This window comes from Carassius auratus, unplaced genomic scaffold (genome assembly GCF_003368295.1).
Source record: "Carassius auratus strain Wakin unplaced genomic scaffold, ASM336829v1 scaf_tig00216865, whole genome shotgun sequence".
Classification (NCBI taxonomy): Eukaryota; Metazoa; Chordata; class Actinopteri; order Cypriniformes; family Cyprinidae; genus Carassius; species Carassius auratus.
The window spans coordinates 344,798-367,696 of NW_020528776.1; the positions used below are offsets into that span (position 1 = coordinate 344,798).

The window sequence follows — 22,899 nt, forward strand, 5'->3', positions numbered from 1 at the left end:
AGCTAACAACACACAATGCCTTAATATAGCCTATCAAGGTATTAGGGTAAAGGATTGCATCAGTCATCCCCAGATTGACAACTGGGATGAAGACTGTACCTCGTGTCAATGGCACTAGGGCTTGTGAGGCCAGTGACCCAGCAGGGAGCCCAGAATCCAGTGGCTCAAACAACACAGTACCTCCTGAATACTGTTCAAATCATGTAGTGACTATCACTTTCATTGTGCCCCCCGGAACACGGCAGGGATAACGCCCACATACTCTTGCCTTACCTGACTGGCCAATTACTGGCTGGGATCTAACATTGTGACAATGCTGTAATGCTTACCTCACAAACCCAGAGACCTCCACCACTGGTAGAGAATTAAAGAGGGCTGGGCCGTGTTGGCCAAAAAGATCTTGGTAGCACCGACTCAGCAAATTCATCCCCAATACCCCGGGGACCTGAGCACACAACCCACCAGGAGGGTCCCTAACCACTAATACACCACACTCAGTCACCATTTTACCACACAGATCCACATCCAACTCCATGTAACCAATATAGGGAATGGCGAGTCTCATTAGCCACCCGTAGCTGTAGCCACTGACAATGTTTTAAGCGCTCTTGACCCCATGGTTTAAAATGTAAAAAAAAAAAAACTTTCATGAATTGTCGAGACCATAGAACCCGTATCAATCAAGCTCTGCATTGGAACGCCACCAATACCAACTATCAATATTGGGCAAGACGACATTAAGAGAGACATTGAGCTATCAGAAACGAACACAGAGTCCCTTATTTCGCCATCCGAGCTGTGGCTCAACAGCCCGGTGGGATCTAGTTTCCCAACAGCTGACTAGAACAAGGGTGCCCTTCCACAGTCTGCGATTAGGTAGTAGAAACTGCAGATGGAGGGCCCACCAATTGTACCTAACAGTCCCTGGCAAAATGGCCAGATTCGTGCCACCGCCTACAGATAACTGGCCCATAACGAGGAGAACTACTTTGGGAATGTGCACCTCGAAATTAAGTTGATATAACTGAATTTGTTGTGCTTTTAAGTCAAGTCAAGTCACCTTTATTTATATAGCGATTAAAATAAAAGGACTGCGTCAAAGCATCTGAACAACATTAATTAGGAAAACAGTGTGTCAATAATGCAAAATGACAGTTAAAGGCAGTTCAAGTTTAAATAGTATCTGTGCAATCATTTGTAATCAAGTCAACGATATCGCTGTAAATGAAGTGACCCCAACTAAGCAAGCCAGTGACGACAGCGGCAAGGAACCAAAACTCCATCGGCGACAGAATGGAGAAAAAAAAACTTGGGAGAAACCAGGCACAGTTGGGGGGCCAATTCTCCTCTGACCAGACGAAACCAGCAGTTCAATTGCAGGTTGCAGCAAAGTCAGATTGGCAGAAGAATCATCTGTTTCCTGTGGTCTTGTCCCGGTGGTCATCTGAGACAAGGTCTTTACAGGGGATCTGTATCTGGGGCTCTAGCTGTCCTGGTCTCCGCTGTCTTTCAGGGCTGTAGAGGTTCTTCTAGGTGCTGATCCACCATCTGGTCTGGATATGTACTGGATCCGGGTGGCTGCAGTGACCCTCTGACTTGGACACAGACTGGATTTGGTGGCTACGGTGACCTCGGAATAAGAGACAAACAGACTAATATTAGCATTGATCAGTGGCGTAGCCACGGGTGTGCCAGGGTGTGCCTGTGCCACCCACAGTTGCAGCTGGCACACCTAAAAATAGATGCAGAATAATTTTTTATAGTCTCAATAAAAAATGTTTACTAAACTTGGGTTATTGTTGTTTACTTAGAATATATATATTTTTTTTTTATTCGCGACTCGGTTGATTCAGATCAGCACTTCGGAGCCTGTTCGCGACCCGGTTGATTCAGATCGGCACTTCGGAGCCTTTTCGCAACTCAGTTGATTCAGATCGGCACTTTGGAGTATGTTCGCGACTCAGTTGATTCAGATCGGGACTTCGGAGCATGTTCGCGACTCGGTTGATTCAGATCGGCACTTCGGAGCCTGTTCGCGACTCGGTTGATTCAGATCGGGACTTCGGAGCATGTTCGCGACTCGGTTGATTCAGATCGGCACTTCGGAGCCTGTTCGCGACTCGGTTGATTCAGATCGGTACTTTGGAGCCTGTTCGCGACTCGGTTGATTCAGATCGGCACTTCGGAGCATGTTCGTGACTCGGTTGATTCAGATCGGCACTTCGGAGCCTGTTCGCGACTTGGTTGATTCAGATCGTGACTTCGGAGCCTGTTCGCGACTTGGTTGATTCAGATCGGGACTTCGTAGCATGTTTGAGATTTTTTTAAATTCAGATCTGGACATCGAAGCAGGAAGTGTTTGTCAAACAGTTAATTGGTGATAAATGAATATTTGGACTTGAGGCTTTTTTTTACCTGTCGATTCAGCATGTACATGGACCCACACACAAAGGTGGACACACTCTAGACGAGTGCCAGGTAGGGTGACCACCCGTCCCGCGTAGCGCGTGCACGCACAGCGTTTGAGCCCAATACATGCCTCCCACAAATTGAGACTGTCACGCATAATCAATGCTTGCTCAAAAAAAGTTGGTCGCTATATCTGCATTAGAGCAAAGGAGAATTCCAATTCCAACTCTCCCCTTCCAATTGCCATTGGAGAAAAAGGCTTCCTGAAGAGCCATGTGGGACTGAGAGCAACCAAAAACCTCAAACAATGCAAGAAAAATATTTTCCGGATCCCCACGTACTTCTTCCGAACAGTACCTAATCTCTTCTTGTGCTTTCCTCTCTAAATGGTCAATTAAAAAGAAAGCATGGTCAGATATGGAGAAATGACGAGCCTGAATGCAGGTCTGTGCCTCCTCAGTCCATTCATTAAGGCCAATACCTGACCTGCCATTAAACTTGGGACATTTACGGTCCCTAAGCACAAACACAAATCTCTCAGGTTGGCTAGCACCCGCATTGACTGGCCGAGGTGTAACAAGAAATGCCTGGACCTGCCTCAACAGGAACGGGCAAAGCAAGGGCACTCTCTTAGCATAGCCTTTCGTTTTCTGCCTTCAAATGAGCCACAAGCTCTCTAAGTTCCCTAAATTTGTCCTCCATTTTTAACCTAGCACTTACCACCACAGAAGAGCACAGAAGAGATCCAAGGGGAAAACTTCTCTACACAATCCAAGCAGATGCTGTTACTTACACACACAAAAACAAAGCCAACTGACAGAAGAAAACAAGTTCTAAATAACCACATCCCCACCCAACCACCGTGAAACCCTGCCAACTACGCCAAATGTAGCAGAAGTTTGAGAAGTCTGTTTGGCAGCCCGGAAATCTTGGACAAACCCTGTTTGGTTCAGTCATGGAGTACCCCTACAGGTAGTTTCCAGAAGGATGGTGCTCTCAACAGATGCGTCCAACTTGGGTTGGGGCTCTTTGTGCGAGGGCAGACCAGCCTTCGGCTCATGGTCACATGAGGAGAGCCATCACCACATCAACTGCCTTCACTCCTTTCAGGTAATCCTTTAGGGGTGCCACGTCCTAGTCCAATCTGACAGCATGACAGTGGTGTCCTACATAAATCACCAAGGTGGCCTTTCATTCAGCTGCCTCTGCCCACTGGCAAAGTGCCTCTTTGAATGGGTATTTCCCAGGCTGTGATCGCTCAAGGCGACACACATACCTGCCAGAAGGAATCTGGGAGCAGACATGCTATCTCGGAGCAATGTCCCTTCGGATGAGTGGATGCTCCACCCCCAGATGGTTCTCCGAATCTGGGAGAGGTCGACCTCTTCGCCTCAGAAGACAACTCTCAAAAAGGAGCTTTTCCCCATACGCAATACTCATTCAGTATCTCAGGGATCTGAGTTTACATTCGTAACTGAGTACGATTCAAGGCTAAGTGTATCCCATCATGCATCATGTTATGGAAATAAATCAAGACTTTTGGCTGAGATTTCACGAGAGTTCACAGAACCATTTTCAGTATACGTTAACAATTATTAATAATTATATATCATCACTTCATTAGAAGCACCACAAGTGTTTCATCTGAACAGACATTTAGAAGTTTATTTTAAAATGCAAAGTATAGAAAATCAAAATAAATCTCTAAACACTTGTATTTTTACAACACTATAATGTGTCCAATCTGACACACACTTGTGGTCTTCACCCCCACTTGAACACTTGAGCCAAATACAGGAAATACGTCATGTAAGTAGACAAGTGGTCAAGTGCAAGGACCACAAGAGTGTGTGTTTAGAAAAGCCCATTAATGTCAACATCAGTGAATCACAAAATAATAACATAAAAAATTATCAAGTTTTGTACAATTTCATGCCAAAAATGTTAAAATTTAGTATGTTACTATCAGGGAATGAATAGACAATCTAAACCTTAAAATCTCTCCCTGAATTCACATTAACACGTGTTGAGGAACATTAATGGTAAATTTGCAGATACTCTCTACAGGATGTGGTGTACTGAAACTCAACTAAAAACATAAAGTGCAGTCAGTATGACATGAGAAGTGAAATAAATACAAACCCAGACACAAAGAATTAATTTCTGTGGTCAAGTTAGTTCTTCAGTGTTCTCTATTCAGCTTCTTTTGAGAAGTTTGGAAACTAAGGAAAGGTTTTTGTTAATGCCACAGTGTAAAGAAAATACTGAAGATAAACCACAAGAACCAAGACGATCTGCAGACATTGCAGTTAGATCAGAAAAAAAGACTACCCTTATATTAATGATTTCTTCAGATTATGGCATTTCTAAGTTATTGAGAAGTGAGAAATGAGAAGCAAAATGAAGAACCGAAAAAATACCGTACCACAAAAAAATAGCCTAAGTTTTTTTTTTTTGTTTTTTTTTTAAATAAGCTTGAAGATTTACTATGGAAGAAAGGCTTCTTTACCTGCTAATATGACTGACTTCTCCTCAAAACCACTTTAATGTGAAATAAAAGATGGTAAACAAACACACAAAACAAAAAAAAAATCTCCTGCAGCTGTCTGAGTTTAACTCAGGCCAGTTTAGTGGCAGAATGAGCCACATGAATGTGGTTATTGTTGAGAAGACAAATGTCTCTTGCAGCTAACAATATGTTTACTATTACATGTGTGTGGTTGAATGATGGGTGAATGGTCAAAGATATTATTTTCCTTTGAGACAATGATTGGTTGAAACAAACAACTGCTGCAACATTCAGCCTAACACAATAGGCTACCACAAAAATTAAGCCTAAAAAAGTAAGACTGTTAGGTAAAGACAATATGACGTATGACATTTGTGTGTTTGTTTACTGTCTTTTATTTGACATTAACCTCTTAAGACTGGATAAAAATGTCTTTACACTGTTTAGAGCATTACATATATATCTATATATATATATATTAGGGATGCACCAAAATGAAAAAGAAAAAGAGGAAACCAAGGCTGAAAACCGAAATAAATTATGACAATTATTAGTACCATTGCATTTATGGCTATAATTGTGTACAAACTTTACTAAGATCAAGCACTGCAATTGCATAAATCAATATTAAAGTTTCAAAGAATAAATCAATTACATATTATGCAAATATTTATTTAGCACATTGCAACAATGCACAGTATAAAATAAAATTCAAACTAAAATGTTTAACTTGACCCCACTCATTGTCACAATAAATAATAATGTACAGGCCTACTGCCCAGCAGAAAGGTTTTAAAATTAAATGTTCTCTCATAAAAACAAAGTGCATTTAGGTCAAGTATATTTTACTCTTTTTTTCTGTAGGACTACTACAAAAAAGTGCATTCAGAACAACTGCAACTGCTTAAAGATGCAACAATGTTTTCTCTGTAGGCCTTCAACATAATAGTATATCAAAACAAAGACTGCCATAGCCCATATGTTAAGTGTATAACTTTAACAACAACAAGCTCCAAGAATTGCAGATGTGCAAACATATCAGATAACGAGGGTGCATGCCCCTCATCTGGTGCAAGTGTTTTTCCTGTGATCTGATCTCCTTCTCCTGCGCTGGGCGCTGCTCCGTCTCCGTCTCCACATGGGTTCTCTGCATCCATCACGGCCTGCATCATTTCTCCTGCGTGCTGCTTTATTTCCACATCCAAGTAATGGTCTTTATAACGTGAATCAAGTACAGCCGCAATGAAGTGCAGAGGGCTGATAGCAAAGCATACACTGGAATAGGGTGAGATTCATAGTGGGCCGAAGAAGAGAATTCTGTGCGTACTCGGCCCAGGCAATGAATCGGTTCCAAGAGTTTTGGTGGCTTTGGCAGAAGGTACGATGGTAGTGCCCTATCTCCTGGATCTTCCTCTACGTTTGGCCATTGCTCTGAGGATGGAATCTAGAAAATAGGCTTACAGTCACACCTCAGCCATCTCCATGGCAGTTGGAAGTCCCTTTAGAGGCACAAGGCGTCAGGCCTTCCAGAATCTATCCATTGCTACTAGGATACAAGTATTACCATCGGATGTGGGAAAGTCTGTAATGAGATCTACTCCTAGGTGTGACCAGTCTGATGTCCAGTGTGACGAGTTTGATGTCCAGAAGTTCTCTATTCTCGATGTCATAATTTTGCTCCAACGGGGACAACTTCCAGGAGAAGGAAGCACATGGATGAAGCAGAGGCATATGGCATGACAAGATACTCATAATAGCTAGTAGGTTTCACAAAAGCCATCTTCCACTCGTCATCAACACATCTCAAAAAAGTTGGAACAAGGCCTTGTTTACCACTGTGTGGCATCCCCTCTTCTTTTTATAACAGTCTGCAAACGTCTGGGGACTGAGGAGACAAGTTGCTCAAGTTTAGGAATAGGAATGTTGTCCCATTCTTGTTTTATCTTTGTCACATCTTCCTCTTTATGATGAGCCAAATGTTTCTATGGGTGAAAGATCTGGACTGCAGGCTGGCCATTTCAGTACCCGGATCCTTCTTCTACGCAGCCATGATGTTGTAAATGATGCAGTGTGTGGTCTGGCATTATCATGCTGGAAAATGCAAGGTCTTCCCTGAAAGAGATGACGTCTGGATGGGAGCATATGTTGTTCTAGAACTTGGATATATCTTTCAGCATCGATGGTGCCTTTCCAGATGTGTAAGCTGCTCATGCCACACACACTCATGCAACCCCATACCATCAGAGATGTTGGCTTCTAAACTGAGCGCTGATAACAACTTGGGTTTTCCTTGCCCTCTTTAGTACTTCAAATTAACTTCAATTTTGATTCGTCTGACCACAGAACAGTTTTCTACTTTGCCCCAGTCCATTTTAAATGAGCCTTGGCCTGAGAAAACGCCTGCTCTTCTGGATCATGTTTAGATATGGCTTCTTTTGACCTATAGAGTTTTAGCCGGCAACAGCGGATAGCACGGTGGATTGTGTTCACCGACAATGTTTTCTGGAAGTATTCCGGAGACCATGTTGTGATTTCCATTACAGTAGCATTCCTGTATGTGATGCAGTGCCGTCTAAGGGCCCGAAGATCACGGGCATCCAGTATGGTTTTCCGGCCTTGACCCTTACGCACAGAGATTGTTCCAGATTCCCTGAATCTTTGGACGATATTTATGCACTGCAGATGATGATAACTTCAAACTCTTTGCAGTTTTTCTCTGAGAAACTCCTTTCTGACATTGCTCCACTATTTTTCGCCGCAGCATTGGGGGAATTGGTGATCCTCTGACTTCTGAGAAACACTGCCACTCTGAGAGGCTCTTTTTATACCCAATCATGTTGCCAATTGACCTAATAAGTTACAAAATGGTCCTCCAGCTGTTCCTTATATGTACATTTAACTTTTCCAGCCTCTTATTGCTACCAGTCCCAACTTTTTTGGAATGTGTAGCTCTCATGAAATTCAAAATGAGCCAATATTTGGCATGACATTTTAAAATGTCTCACTATTATCATTTGATATGTTGTCTATATTATATTGTGAATAAAATATAAGTTTATGAGATTTGTAAACTATTCCATTCCTTTTTTACTCACAATTTGTACAGTGTCCCAACTTTTTTGGAATTGGGTTTGTATATTTTACCTCTGGGTACTGGTTCATCGGGGAAGAGGTCTATGGCACAGTCCCATAGTTGATAAGGTGGTAAATTGGAGGCTAATTTTGGTCTGAACACGTCACTGAAGTGGGCATATTCCTGGGAGATATTGACGGAACAGTTTTCCAAGGGGCGCTCTACAGAAGTGGGGTTGATCGGGATCGTTGGAACCATCTTGAGGGGTCTTGGAAGTTGAGGGAAACTTTCAGGGACATTCAGGACTTCTCCTGTTGCCCACGAGATGGTAGGGTTGTGGGAAATGAGCCAAGAGTGCCCTAGGACAATCCCAGCAATGGAATTCTCCACAACCAACAGACAAATATCTTCCACATTTAGCTGACCCACACAGAGCTGGATGGGACCCACAAAGTCCAGATGGGATTTCCAGTTGACCTTATTGATGGTCTTTCTTACTTTCTATTTACAGTCTGTCTTACATCTACCTTGAGATGCACATGGTGGGGGTGCTTTTTACAACTAAGTCAAAGGTTGATTAGTTTTCCCCATTAGTGAACTGTCCAGTAACATTTTTTAAGTTGTATTGATATAATATAATATATATATATGGTGAGTGCTATGTTGTGGTCTATTGTTTTTTATCTTTTGTATTTCTTTCTTTCAGAAAGAGGAGGATGATGTGGTGTCAGTTTAAAGTTCACCATTTGTCTTGATGCTATATTTAAAAAAAATGCCTGTACACATAAACTACTTGTCCTCATTTTCAAACAGTTCTTTTGCCTTTAAATTTTTACACAGTAGTCTACTGTAAGATCTTGTAGGGTAGGCTATGTCATACATTGTTCCTGCTGATAAAAATGGTGCAGTTTTTATTTTAAAGCAAATCGCTGAGTCCTTTCCTCTGTATAATATATATATATATATTACAACGAAATGGATTGAGTTTTATCTTACATCAAGGAAACAATGCACCTGGATTAAAACATGTATATCTTCAACAAGACACTGTTTAACAGGGGTACCTCAGGGGTCCATACTAGGACCTCTACTTTTTAGTTTTGTACCTGAATGATCTTCCAGATGTTTGTTCTGATGCATTTATTCAAATGTATGCAGACGATACTGGGATTTATGTACATGCTAAAACAAATGAACAGGTATCACAAAAACTATCTGCTGTTATGACCAAAATCTCAGACTGGTTAAATCAGTGTTGTTTATCGTTAAACGTCCAGAAAACTGCTTGTATGTATTTTGAGATTAGAAAGATGGAGGAGGTTATACCAGATATATTAGTAAATGGTGAAAGATTACAAACTGTATTGGATTTTAAATACCTTGGAGATGTTTTAGACACTCAATTAACATTTAAAAAACATGTTAAAAAAATAGTTTGTACAGTTACACCCCAACTTAGAAATTTTTAATTTATACTGAGTCAACTTTCAGGAGAAGCTGTAAGAATCTTTCTGCACTCTTTAATCTTTCCTCACTTCTCTTACTGTATCACTTCATGGTCCCAAGCAGGAAGGTCTACTTTTAGACCTTTACATCGTTTATACAAATGTGCTATAAAAGTGTTATAATATACACTTATTTCACAAATATTTCACGATTGTAGTTTAATGTATAAAATTGTTAATGATCTTGCACCTCCACCTTTAAAGCGCAATGACAGCATAAGACAGACAAGAGCCTCGTTAAGAGGTGACTGCAGCGCATTTTAGAAAAACTGATTTTGGATGATCATCTTTTTCTGTAAAAGCTGTTAACAATTGGAATAGTTTACCAACTGATATTAGACAGTGTACAAACTTTGTGCAGTTTAAATTACATTTGAAAATATTTTTCAAGGCAAGTCAGGTTTGTGATCATTGATTATACAAGGTAATGACTTTTGAATATGTTTTTATACTTCTTGTATTTTACCGTGTTTAATTTTTTATGTTATTGATAATTTGCTGTACTCCTGCCCAGGGACAGCAGATGAAATTTAGCTCTGTAGCTAATTCTGGGTTAATACTTTATTGTCCATTGTCCCTGTCAAATAAAGAATAAAAAATATATATATATATATATATATATATATATATATATATATATATATATATATATATATATATATATATATATATATATATATATACACACAATATAATCTTAAATGTAATTAATAAACATCTGCTAAATCTCAAAACATGTAAAATGACGAGGCTATATGAGAATGACTTATTTTCTAATATAAAGGTTGCTTTTTTGTGGCCCTTTCTAGATGATTTCCATATCCATCTGCATACAGGACTGTCTCTATGTTTTATTGGATTTTGATCCCCTTTATATATATCTTATATTTTTTTACAATTTTATTGCATTTTATATTGTTTATTCCTTTTCTAAAAATATTTTTTTATATATATTAAAAGATTATGTCTTTCTTTTGGTATTTGATCAACCTGTCAGTAACTACACTGAGTCCCACAGTGAGCTGTATATTGGAAATGATTCATTAGAAAGAACCGACTCATGAATTCTTTCGTTCTGGAGTCGGACTACAACGGCAGTATGTTTTGATTCACTAAAACGAACCGACTCATTATTAGAATCACTGATTGGAGATTCGGACTTTACCGATGACGCTGTTTGGTGCACACTAGATTCGGACCGTAGCGGTGGAACTGTATGTATGAACGAACAATGCATAAGTAAATAAATAAAAGTTTTCTTAAGTAGGCTTTTGTTGTGTTTCATTGAAGCTTGTAATTAGTAGCCTGCCTGATGCACAGATGGCGTTTCTCAATCAGTGTAGGCTAGTGTAGGCTAGAGTCGTAAGTTTAAAACTGCATTAGTACACTAGGTTATAAAAATTCCCCTAATGCCCACCCCAAACCCAGTGAGCATCGGTCACTTACCGAATGTGTCGTGTTCTCCTGGCTCAAGCCAGCAGCCATGAAATGAGGTGACTGAAACAGCACAAAACACAGATCAAGTGCTGCCATCACGTGGTTAAAAGATTAAATCTGTTTGCTTTATTACTGCCATTTCTCAATATACGCCCTTACAGTATTAGCTTTCAGTCACTGACTATAAAGGTAAAATAGACATTTGAACTATGACAACATAGACCTATTGGAAGCTTTTATTGTTATTATTTAATGATTAAAAAAAAAAATTAACTAATCAAATGTACATATTTTTATAATCATTTTTACTATTAAAATGTTAATCTGAAGACTTCGTCCAATCCTCGTCACTGTTTGTTTTTACTGTTTCATCTGAAACGACATTTAGAAGTTTTTTTTTTTAATTTTTTTATTCAATATAGAAAATCAAACTAAAGTTCTGTTAACACTTGCGATCCATCAGATATAGTGAAAAGACCACACACACTTGCGGTCTTCACCCCCACTTGAACGCTTGAGCCAAATACAGGAAATATGCCATGTAAATACTTTGGGGAAGTCGTGGCCTAATGGTTAGAGGGTTGGACTCCCAAACGAAGGGTTGTGAGTTCTAGTCTCGGGTCGGACGGAATTGTGGGTGGGGATAGTGCAAGAACAGCTCTCTCTCCAACTGCTCCCCGGGCGCCGCAGCATAAATGGCTGCCCACTGCTCTGGGTGTGTGCTCACAGTGTGTGTGTGTGTGTGTGTGTGTGTGTGTGTGTGTGTGTGTGTGTGTGTGTGTGTGTGTGTGTGTGTTCACTGCTCTGTGTGTGTGCACTTCGGATGGGTTAAATGCAGAGCACAAATTCTGAGTATGGGTCACCATACTTGGCTGAATGTCACTTCACTTAAGCAGACAAGTGGTCAAGAGCAAGGACCGCAAGTGTGAATGTTTAGACAAGCCCATTAATGTCAACATCAGTCACAAAATAATAACATAAACAATTATCAAGTTTTCTTGTAAAATGTCACATCAAAATGTTAAAATTAAGTAGGTTACTAACAGGGAGTGAATACACAATCTGAACATTAAAATCATGTTTGCAGAACATTGAGGGTCAGTTTGCTGATACTCTCTACAGGATGTGGTGTACTGAAACTCAACAGAAAACAAAGTGCGGTCAGTATGAAATGAGAAGAGAAATAACTATACAAACCTAGAAACAAAGAATTAATGTATGCAGTCAAGTCAGTTCTTCAATGTCCTCTATTCAGTTTCTTTTGAGAAGTTTTGAAATGAAGAAGAGGTTTTTGTTAATACCAAAGTGAACAGAAGATACTGAAGATAAACCAAGGTGATCTGCAGACACTGTAGTTAGATCAGAAAAAAGATGAATGACTTTTTTACCTGCTAACATGAATGACTTCTCCTCAAAACCCCTTTAACCTCTTAAGACCCTGCATCCTCATATGAGGACACTATATTTTAGTTTATTTCTCTGAGACTGAACATGCCAAAGTGTTAGTCTGGATATCCTGTTCAGAGCACATTCAGGGCTTTTCAGAGATATTCATGGTTTCACCATGACCACTCCCTCTCATTGGACACAAAAAATGTCTGAAATATGGAAATATGATATTTTGTAATTATCATTAAAATCGGTCTAATTTTTTAATTGTGTGTCATAAATCAGCATCTCAGGAAAATGTTATGGGATTTCAAATCAAAATATGACTTTCTGTTAAAAAGCAGGACGGTGATTTCATTATGTCCTCATATGAGGACACCGGAACTAAAAGCATGTTTATTACACATTTTGGGAGACATAACAAATGAACAGAGAAATAAATTATATTTCAATATTATATGAAATATTGTGTTATTATGAAAATCTTGTCGATTATTACACCCTTTATTACACTTTTTTCTCATCACATGTTGCCCCCAAAATGCATTAATATGCAAATTATATTTAGTGTATAGATACATTGTATATAAAGAGAAAACCTGTTTATGGGCATTTTACACACATTTTGCAGAAAGAAAAATGTTATACTGAATCATTCTGATATGACATAGTTGAGAATCATCTTTATACAAAGTTTGGTAAAAAAAAAAAAAAAATCTTGAAAACTAAAAATGTATTGATGATATTAAAAAATCACTTGTTTTTGCCTGTTCAGTCATGTCATTTTATTTTATTGTTTAAATAAATTGAGTCCAGATGTACTTTACTGAAGACATAGCATAACATTTTAATGCTCTAAACAATGTAAAGACTGGTTTTCTCCGGTCTTGAGAGGGTAATGTGAAATAAAAGACAGTAAACAAACACACAAAACATCTCATGCAAGAAGCACCTTTTTTCCACTGTACTCTAATGAGACTCTATGAATACTTACTAGTAATATTTTGCCCTCTACAAAAGTAATATTACTTATTTTGTTTAAAGGTTTTATTTAGAAATAATAACCATAATAATTATTAGTTATATATATATATATATATATATATATATATATATATATATATATATATATATATATATATATATGTATGTATGCATGTTTGGATGTAAATTAACATTAATGTGTCTGTAGCGCCAGTGTGCCCTATACAGGACATTAATGTAAAAACGTTCAGTTTCTGCAGCACCAGTGTGCCCTGTACAGAACATGAATGTGCCTGTAGCACCAGTGTGCCCTATACAGGATATTATTGTAAAAACATTCAGTGTCTCGAGCACCAGTGTTCCCTGTACAGAACATTAATGTGTCTGTAGCACCAATGTGCCCTGTACAGGGCATTAATGTAAAAACATTTGGTGTCTGTAGCACATGTGTGCACTGTGCTGGACATTAATGTGTCTGTAGCACCAGTATGCTCTGTACAGGATATTAATGCCAAAACATTCAGTGTCTGCTGCACCAGTGTGCCCTGTACAGGACATTGATGTAAAAACATTAGGTATCTATAGCACCAGTGTGCCCTGTACAGGGCATTAATGTAAACACATTTGGTGTCTGTAGCACAAGTGTGCACTGTGCTGGACATTAAGTGAAGTGACATTCAGCCAAGTATGGTGACCCATACTCAGAATTTGTGCTCTGCATTTAACCCATCCGAAGTGCACACACACAGAGCAGTGAACACACACACACACACTGTGAGCACACACCCGGAGCAGTGGGCAGCCATTTATGCTGCGGCGCCCGGGGAGCAGTTGGGGGTTCGATGCCTTGCTCAAGGGCACCTAAGTCGTGGTATTGAAGGTGGAGAGAGCTGTTCATGCACTCCCCCCACCCACAATTCCGTCCGGCCCGAGACTATAACCCACAACCCTTCGATTGGGAGTCCAACCCTCTAACCATTAGGCCACGACTTCCCCCGTTAATGTGTCTGTAGCACCAGTATGCTCTGTAGAGGTTATTAATGCCAAAACATTCAGTGTCTGCTGCACCAGTGTGTCCTGTACAGGACATTGATGTAAAAAACATTAGGTGTCTATAGCAACAGTGTGCCCTGTACAGGGCATTAATGTAAAAACATTTGGTGTATGTAGCACAAGTGTGCACTGTGCTGGACATTAATCTGTCTGTAGCACCAGTGTGCTCTGTACAGGATATTAATGCCAAAACATTCAGTGTCTGCAACACCAGTGTGCCCTGTACAAAAAATGAATGTGCCTTTAGCAGCAATGTGCCCTGTAAAGAACATTAATGTGTCTGTAGCAACAGTGTGTCCTCTACAGGACATTAATGTAAAAACATTACATGTCTGTCACACAAGTGTGCCCTGTGCAGGACATTAATGTCTATGTAGCACCAGTGTGCCCTGTACAGGATATTAATGCAATAAACATTCACTGTATGCAGCACCAGTGTACCTTGTAAAGAACATTAATGTGTCTGTAGCACCATTGTGTGCCCTCTACAGGACATTAATGTATGTGTCTGTAGCACCAATGTGCCCTCTATGGATCATTAATGTGCCTGTAGCACCAGTGTGCCCTATACAGGGCATTAATGTAAAAACTTGCAGTGTCTGCAGCACCTGTGTGCCCTGTACAGAACATTAATGTGCCTGTAGCACCAGTGTGCCCTCTACAGGACATTCATGTAAAAACATTCAATTTCTACAGCACCAATGTGCCCTGTACAGAACATTTTTGCATATAAAAAAAATAATGCTGGACATTAATGTGTCTGTAGCACCAATACGCCCTTTACAGGATATCAATGCTAAAACATTCAGTGTGTGCAGCACCAGTGTGCCCTGTACAGAAAATGCATGTGTATTTAGCACCAGTGTGCCCTGTACAGGATATTAATGTAAAAACATATTTTAACAGTGCTATATGCAAAAAAAAAAAAAAAAAAAAAGAAATAAAAAACTAATGATAATTATAATTAAAACATAAATAAATAAGTTAACATACAGCCCTGGTATGATCTTTATTGTTTTTACTGGAAGACAAAAAATCTGAAAATAACAGCTAATAAAATCGGTGTCTTATCTCCATCCTGCCACCAGAGGTCAGTCACAGACCAACAAACACATTAGGCTACTGTTTAGTAATTATAGTGTTTACAAAACTGATAAAAATATGTTTTCTATGTGCTTGTGTACAAATGATTGTTTCTTTTCTATTTTGTTTTCTCAAAAAAGTACATCCATCTCCTTGTTTCAGTTTCCTGTTTAATCTCTCTCCTAAATGTTGCTGGCTCATTAATATTCAACATACCATTACCATACTGGGCAGAAATGCAAATTTTAAAAAAGTACTAGTATCTATTAAGTTCAGGATATCTCTGGTCTAAAAAGTTACTAGTAACTAAAAAAAAATAAGTACTAGTTATATTTTTTTGTTAACAAGAAGAGTGTTATTAAATACTAGTCACGATTGGAATAAATACTAGTATCTAAGGATTAAGTACTAGTAGGCCTATCTAATGAATAAATAGTAACTTTACGAAAGACACTAGTAGCTAAAGATTAAACACTAGTACCTAATGAATAAGTACTTCTTAATGGAAAATATACTAGTATCTAAAAAAAAAGTAGTAGTAACATGAAAAAAGATACTAGTATGGTTTATAGATTAAATGTTAGAAAGACTTTCCATAGTTTATGAGCTTCTGAATGTAACTTTTTGCAAAGCCCATACTCAGATCTCTTTGAGAGTGTGTGTAAGCAGTGCATATTTATAGAACGGTGATTAAATTCAGTGTTGGGCAGTAGCGACGCTACTATTTTAACTACATTTCTCAGTAGCTTGGTCGTAGCTTCGCTACTTTCTGAATCAAATAGCTTTTCAGTAGCGAAGCTCTTTTTTTTTACCAAGTAGCGCGGTAGCTTCTAGCCTGACTACGTCAGACTACCTACTTCCACTCAATTTCATTTAGCTTCTGTACTCAGTCTGATACAGCGTCAGAGCTTTCTGTTTGCCACCGGTCTGGAAACAGCCGGGCCAATCAACGAGCAGAGGGCAGGCTGAGAGCCGTGACGTAGATGCTTAGCGCCGAGTTTTACATTGTAGGTTAGAGAAATCGAAAACCGAAAAGACCGCGGAAATGGGAAACGAGACACGGGATGCAATTCGCTCTGTTATGGAGAACATTCAACTCTTTTTCAAACTGCAAAAGTCGTTTACAGCCATGTTCACTCCGGTATTTCGCTCGCATCATCATGTGTTAACAACAGGTTTACAGTGGAAGTTCAATCATAGATTTGAGTTCGATGCATGATGTCTGTGCTTCGATGCGGCTGTACAGGCGCATAACATACGTCATAACTAAACGTATCTGATTGGCTACGGGTAACCAATGATTTTAAACTTCAGACAAGCGCCCCCTAGCGAGAGAGAAAACACTTCTCTATTATGCCATTCCAGACTCTGTCTACGAAGCAAAGTGAAGTAGCAGAGTCTGGTATTACCAGGCTAGGTAGCTTCCACACAAGCTACATTTTCGCAAGCATTTCTGAAGCTCAAACTCAAATCGGGAAATACAACTGCTAAGATCGCTGATCCTGGATCAGTAGTGACGTGACGGCGCTACTTCATCTTGTTCGTGTTCACGGTGGATAGCAACCAACCATCTTTATGATGCTTTACCGCCACCTTCTGCTCCGGATGGTACCACTCCTTGGCCAGTCAGGCAAAAAATTATTTGATGAAAGATGGCATAGGATGAGGTCGGAGAACAGTTAATCCCGAGGAGTGAGTCGCCGTGGCCGTACCTCGACAAGTACATGGCACTGACCGAGATAACAGAGAGAAAATATGTTTTCAGATGCTGCTTATAAAAATTATCAGGGTCCGCCCTTACGAAAGGAAAATATGTTTACCAATATATTTCTTAAAATATATTGTGATATATTGTAATATATTATTTTCCCTTTTTATTTCTAATATTTTATATATTTAAATACATTTAATAATTTATTGATGACACATATATTATATAATATATTGCAAAATATACAAATGATTGCCGCTTTCAATATATTGCAATATATTGGAAAAAATAAATATATATATAAGAATATATGCCTAATATATTACATGATATTTTCCAGTATACTGCAATATATTTTTGTTTCATAAGGCCCAGCCTGGCCATTTTTTTTTGTACTGTTTGGAGGTCTTGCATTTTGTTCTGCAAAGTCCTACAGTATATTAAGCATGCCCATGCAACAGGTGCATACACTTACTTGTGCGCACAATAAGTTAATAAGAAAAAAGTTTAAAAATCTATTTATGAAAAAATCCTCAGTAAAGATTTGCATGAATATCAAATAGGCCTACTGTACAGAACAGGGTGTTGGCACAGTGGTTAACCAGAAAAACTCAAAATGGCACGTCATGCCAAGTCATGCCAAAAAGATTGTCGACCCTTTCACTAGCAGTTCGTTTCTGAGTCAAACTGAAACCTTCCGTGGTCTGAGTTTAACTCATGCCAGTTTAGTGCTGGGCCGGTTCTTGACACGGCTCTTGGTTCTTTCTGTGGGCTTGCAGATATCCTGGGTGGGCATTTTTTATGTTGTGAATAGCCTAGAATAGCTTGCACTTTCACAACAATTTTTTTTTCCTAATTTAATAATAATAAATAATAATACTAATAATAATAATACACCTCTTTGTTCTCTTGTCATTGTTTCTATACAGGTAATTTTTTTCAACTAACTTTTTTTATTTTAATTTAGCCCATATCAAACAAGGCCATATTTTTTTTTTATCAATCTGAACTGCAAATCATATTTTTAACCATTTTAAAATATGCATCCATTCAATTTTTGTTGTATAAAAGCGCCAAACAGAAAAATGATACTGTCCTCACTATAATTATGAATTAAATGAATGTAAATGATAGCCAAACATTCAGCTCAAAACGTCGGAATTTTACCATAAAAATAAAGTAAACAAACAAATAAATAAACAAAATAATAATAATACAGTCGAGTCATTCTTACATTCAACTTTAACAGCAAGTAAAAATGTATAGCCTATGCATTCTAGATGCTTATTTATGCTCGAGCCCCATCCATGAACGCACGTTATTGAATTATGTGTTTGTTTGTTTTTTAGAACATTAAAACTGCTCAGGTAATTTCAGTGGTACGATACATATACATGACCCCTCATAACTCGCCGACTCCCCGCGATATAGCAGAAATATTTTTTGCCCATTTTCGCTCCTCGTCAGCCTCCGCGTTTCTACAAGCTCCGCGTGAATCCATCGCCTTACATTCAGCTAATAAAAAAAAACATGCTGAAATTTCCTGGAGTTATTTTATGATTGTTTGGGCGGTACAACTGAACACACTGGAGTTTATCATCTAAGTATGAAGATTAAAAGTGCAGAGATACCCAAGAGTTACAGAGTTAGCTACTGTGTATGGTGAGTAGATTAACCTATGACATGGAGAATAGTCAATTGTCAAAATTATGATTCAGGATGCACCTTTATAAAGCATGTTGTGTTTTCCAGCTCCTCTGCATTCCAGTAATCTTCATTTACACTTTACAATCTTCTTTATCATCTGAAAGATCATTGAGAATCTTCCTGTGTTCAGTGGTGAATGTGAGAGCTGTGACTCTCTCCTGGAAACAGTTTATTGTCCAGCATCAGTGAGTCTGATCTCAGGATCAGTCTCTCAGACATTAACTTAATTAATTGTCATATTTATTTATTTATATAAATTAATGTAATCACTGACAATATTATTTTACCTTTTGCAATGACACTTGTAATGGTGCAATAACCTCCTAAGTGCTTTTTTTCAAGAAGGTCCATAATCGGGCCAGTATTTCAAAGTATTTGTCAATTATTTAAGTATAATACAGTTTTTCAATTAAGCAAGAGCATCGTGTCATCTGGTGGACACTTTTTATACTGTAAAGCAACAAGAAGATCATTCGGTACAGGTCCTTGATAATCAAGTTTGATTTGTTGTTTAATTTGTTGACTGCTTCTCTAGAAATACCTTCCACTGTTAAGCAAATGATGTACAAATGTATTTGCCTGTCAAAACAAATGACAAAGTTTAATTTCTGCAATTACTTAATTGCCTGAGAGATTAAAAAAATACGGCTGGATCAGATCTTTCTTTGTCTTAATGAAAATAAGACTGAGATTGTTGTGTTTGGTCATCCAAGGGATCTAAGTGCTTGTGTAGATGAACTTGGTAATTTAGGCTTGTATGTTCGTCCATTTACCAAGAATCTCTGTGTTATCTTTGACAATGCTTTTAAATTTGAATAACAGTTTAATTCTGGTGTAAAAGCCTGAGTCATGCCCTACCTGCCACGTAAGGGCCACGTAAGAAGTTTGAAAGTGTCATTCATGCTTTTATAACATCTAGACTAGACTACTGTAACTCTTTATTTATTGGTTCGGATTAGTCATCTCTTCAACGCTGACAATTAGTCCAAAATGCAGCAGCTCGGTTTTTAAATGGGATTAAAAAGTATGAGCACATTACCCCTGTCCTGGCTTCCTGTCCGCTTCAGGATTGATTTCAAGATTTTATTGTTTGTTTTTAAGATTTTAAATGGGTTGGCGCCTGCGTATTTATCTGAGCTTTTACATTCCACGCTCCTGTTAAAGCATTGAGGTCATCCAATCAGGTGCTCCTCAATGTTCCGCGAACCAGGTTAAAAAATAAAAGTGACCGAGCTTTTTCATTGATGGCACCTAATTTGTGGAATAGTTTACCTGTACACATAAGAACTGCTCAGACTGATGGAATTGTTAAGTCATTAATTAAGACACACCTGTATTCCTTGGCTTTTATATCAAGCTGAGCTGAGACATTGTGATGTTTTTACTGTATTTGTCTTATTTGTGTGTGACTTTTTTTTTTGTTAAGCACTCTGGTCAACCATGGTTGTCTTTACCTGCGCTATATAAATAAATTGAACTCAAATACGCCCTCTCTACACATTCAGTTAACTTTAAAAAAAGCTATACAGTCATAAGATTCTGAGAGATGTGTCACCACAGCACTACTATATTTCCACTGTGTCTAGTTCAAACCTGTGCAGTGTTAATATTTCAAAGTGCACTGGGAGGTGTTCGACAGAAAATGGTTCACACAATGATTTTGTTCTGTTTGTACTTGTGGCATCTGGTTGGTAAGTTAAGTGTGTTTATTTATTGAAAATGTTAGCCTAATTAAGCTAATATATATTTATATATTATTTTATTTGTGTGCTATTACTACGGAGCCCCGCACATGACACACAGGAAAAAATATAAGGCTAAATCGTGTGCACGATTTACTAATTCGTTCCCTCAATGTACTAAAACGGGCACACAATTACTATTTCGTTCACTCAATTTCTAAATTGTGCGCACGATTTACTAATTCGTTCCCTCGATTTGCTAAATCGCATCTTTTAGTAAATTGAGGGAAGGAATTAGTAAATCGTGCGCACAATTTATTATTTTTTCTTGCATGTCATGTGTGGGGCTCTGTATATTACTAATAAAAAAAAATGTTTCATAATTTACACCGAAACCACATATGTGATATTACCGTGAGATCTTTTAGTTTGGAACTGTTATCATGAAAAAAGGATTGTTATTAAACACTTTAGATCTATCGGTTAATTATTTCTTTTTGATGAAATGTTCTCTTAACTAACATTATCATCTAAGATACCCAGCAGGCTTTGATTTTACAATACTGTTTCAATGCCGTCATTTCAAGTAAATTTCTTTGTCAATTTCTGTAACTTAGCAAGTAATGCTTAAATTATGGTGCTGCTATATGTGATGTATGTCTTTCAATAATCTAAAAAACAATATTTATATATATATTTCAAGTCAAAATACAATGAAGCTTTGAATTGCATTTACATTTTAATGTTTAAAAAATTGGTTAAACAACATTAAATGTTAACATTAAATTCTCCAGGTGTGTTTGGTGTTGAGACGAATAAGGTGAAGTCTGTTTCAGTGAAGAAGGGAGATTCTATAATTCTAAACAATGATTTTGACGGTATACACACATATGATAAGATTGAGTGGCGTTTTGTACAACTACGTATAGCTGTAATAAAGAAAGCAATCGGGAACAATCCTCAATATGATGATGATGAGAGATTCAGAGACAGACTGAAGCTGGATCAGACCGGATCTCTGACCATCACAGACACCAGAACCACTGACTCTGGACTTTATAAACTAAGTATCACTATTAAGAATCATGAGACTATCAAGAAATTTAATGTTACTGTTTATGGTAAGTAGAGTATTAATGCAATTTGTTATTTTCATATTCATATTGTAAATACTACTAAATTATATTTATGGCCTGCTGTAGTTGATGTTTTTATGTTTAAAATGAGAATAGGTAATAAATCAGTTTTCAATGCACTTTTTGTATTGATGTTTGTTTGAATTAATAAACATACTAATGTGCATTATTATTTCATGTAAGTTTATAATAGGGCTGCAGAATTCATCAAACTGATATCACCTAATGTGTCTAATCAGTTCATTCAGTGACACCCAAAACCGACCCCCAGATCACTGCTTCACATCCTTCAGATTCAGTGTCTCTAATAGTGCTGATAACTACTGCTGAAAATCAGTTCTGTATAATTATTTCACTTTATTTCTGTTTATTTTTTCATGTTTTAAGCTCATCTTCCAGTTCCTGTTATCTCCAGAAACTCTTCACATTGCTCATCATCATCATCATCATCATCATCATTATCATCATCATCATCACAGCAGAATTGTTCACTGCTGTGTTCAGTGGTGAATGTGAGTCAATTGACCTTCTCCTGGTTCAAAGGAAACAGTTTATTGTCCAGCATCAGTGTGTCTGATCTCAGCATCAGTCTCTCTCTTCCTCTGGAGGTGGAATATCAGGATAATAACACCTACAGCTGTGTGATCAACAATTCCTTCACTAAACAAAGCACACATCTCAACATAAGCAAACTATGTCAAACATGTTCAGGTATGTAACTTGTGTTTTTGTACACTATTTAGGCCTACACATGTAAATACACACACTATGACTGTCTCTCCTAATCATTAGTGTGTCAGACATGCATTACATGTATATAGTGCTGATGCTTCAAAGTTTTGTTATTGTTCTTTCATGTTGTCCATTACAGAACCATTTATACACTTACTGATCTCTACTGCTGCTGCTGCTGGATTTCTCTTGATTGTAGCTGTAGTCTGGTTCTTCTGGATCTGCCAGAAACAAAAAGAAACAGATCAACAGGGTAAGTGTTTCCCATAAACCTATTGATATCAGCACAATATGTATGAGCTTTACTGTTTTAACATGTCTGCCATTATTATTCAAACAGTTCATACCCATGATGATGATGTATCTTATGCTCATCCAACGTTCTTCGAAAGAAATACACATAAAGTGGTAGGTACATTGTTAGACATTTCTGTAATTTCTACAGTTATTTACTGTATATCACCCAGTAAAATACTGCAAATTCTCTTT

At 38.0% G+C, this 22,899-nt stretch overlaps 1 protein-coding gene across 1 annotated transcript in view; it reads left to right on the forward strand.

The window, feature by feature from the left end:
- LOC113099148 (uncharacterized) overlaps positions 1-22,397 on the forward strand; it is a 28,292-nt gene extending 5,895 nt beyond the window's left edge. Inside the window, exons 3-5 of the mRNA XM_026264236.1 lie at positions 21,337-21,663; positions 22,066-22,130; positions 22,176-22,397. Of these exons, the coding sequence (XP_026120021.1) occupies positions 21,337-21,663; positions 22,066-22,130; positions 22,176-22,397 (614 nt within the window). The remainder of the gene's footprint in view (positions 1-21,336; positions 21,664-22,065; positions 22,131-22,175) is intronic.
- Positions 22,398-22,899: the final 502 nt, after the last annotated feature.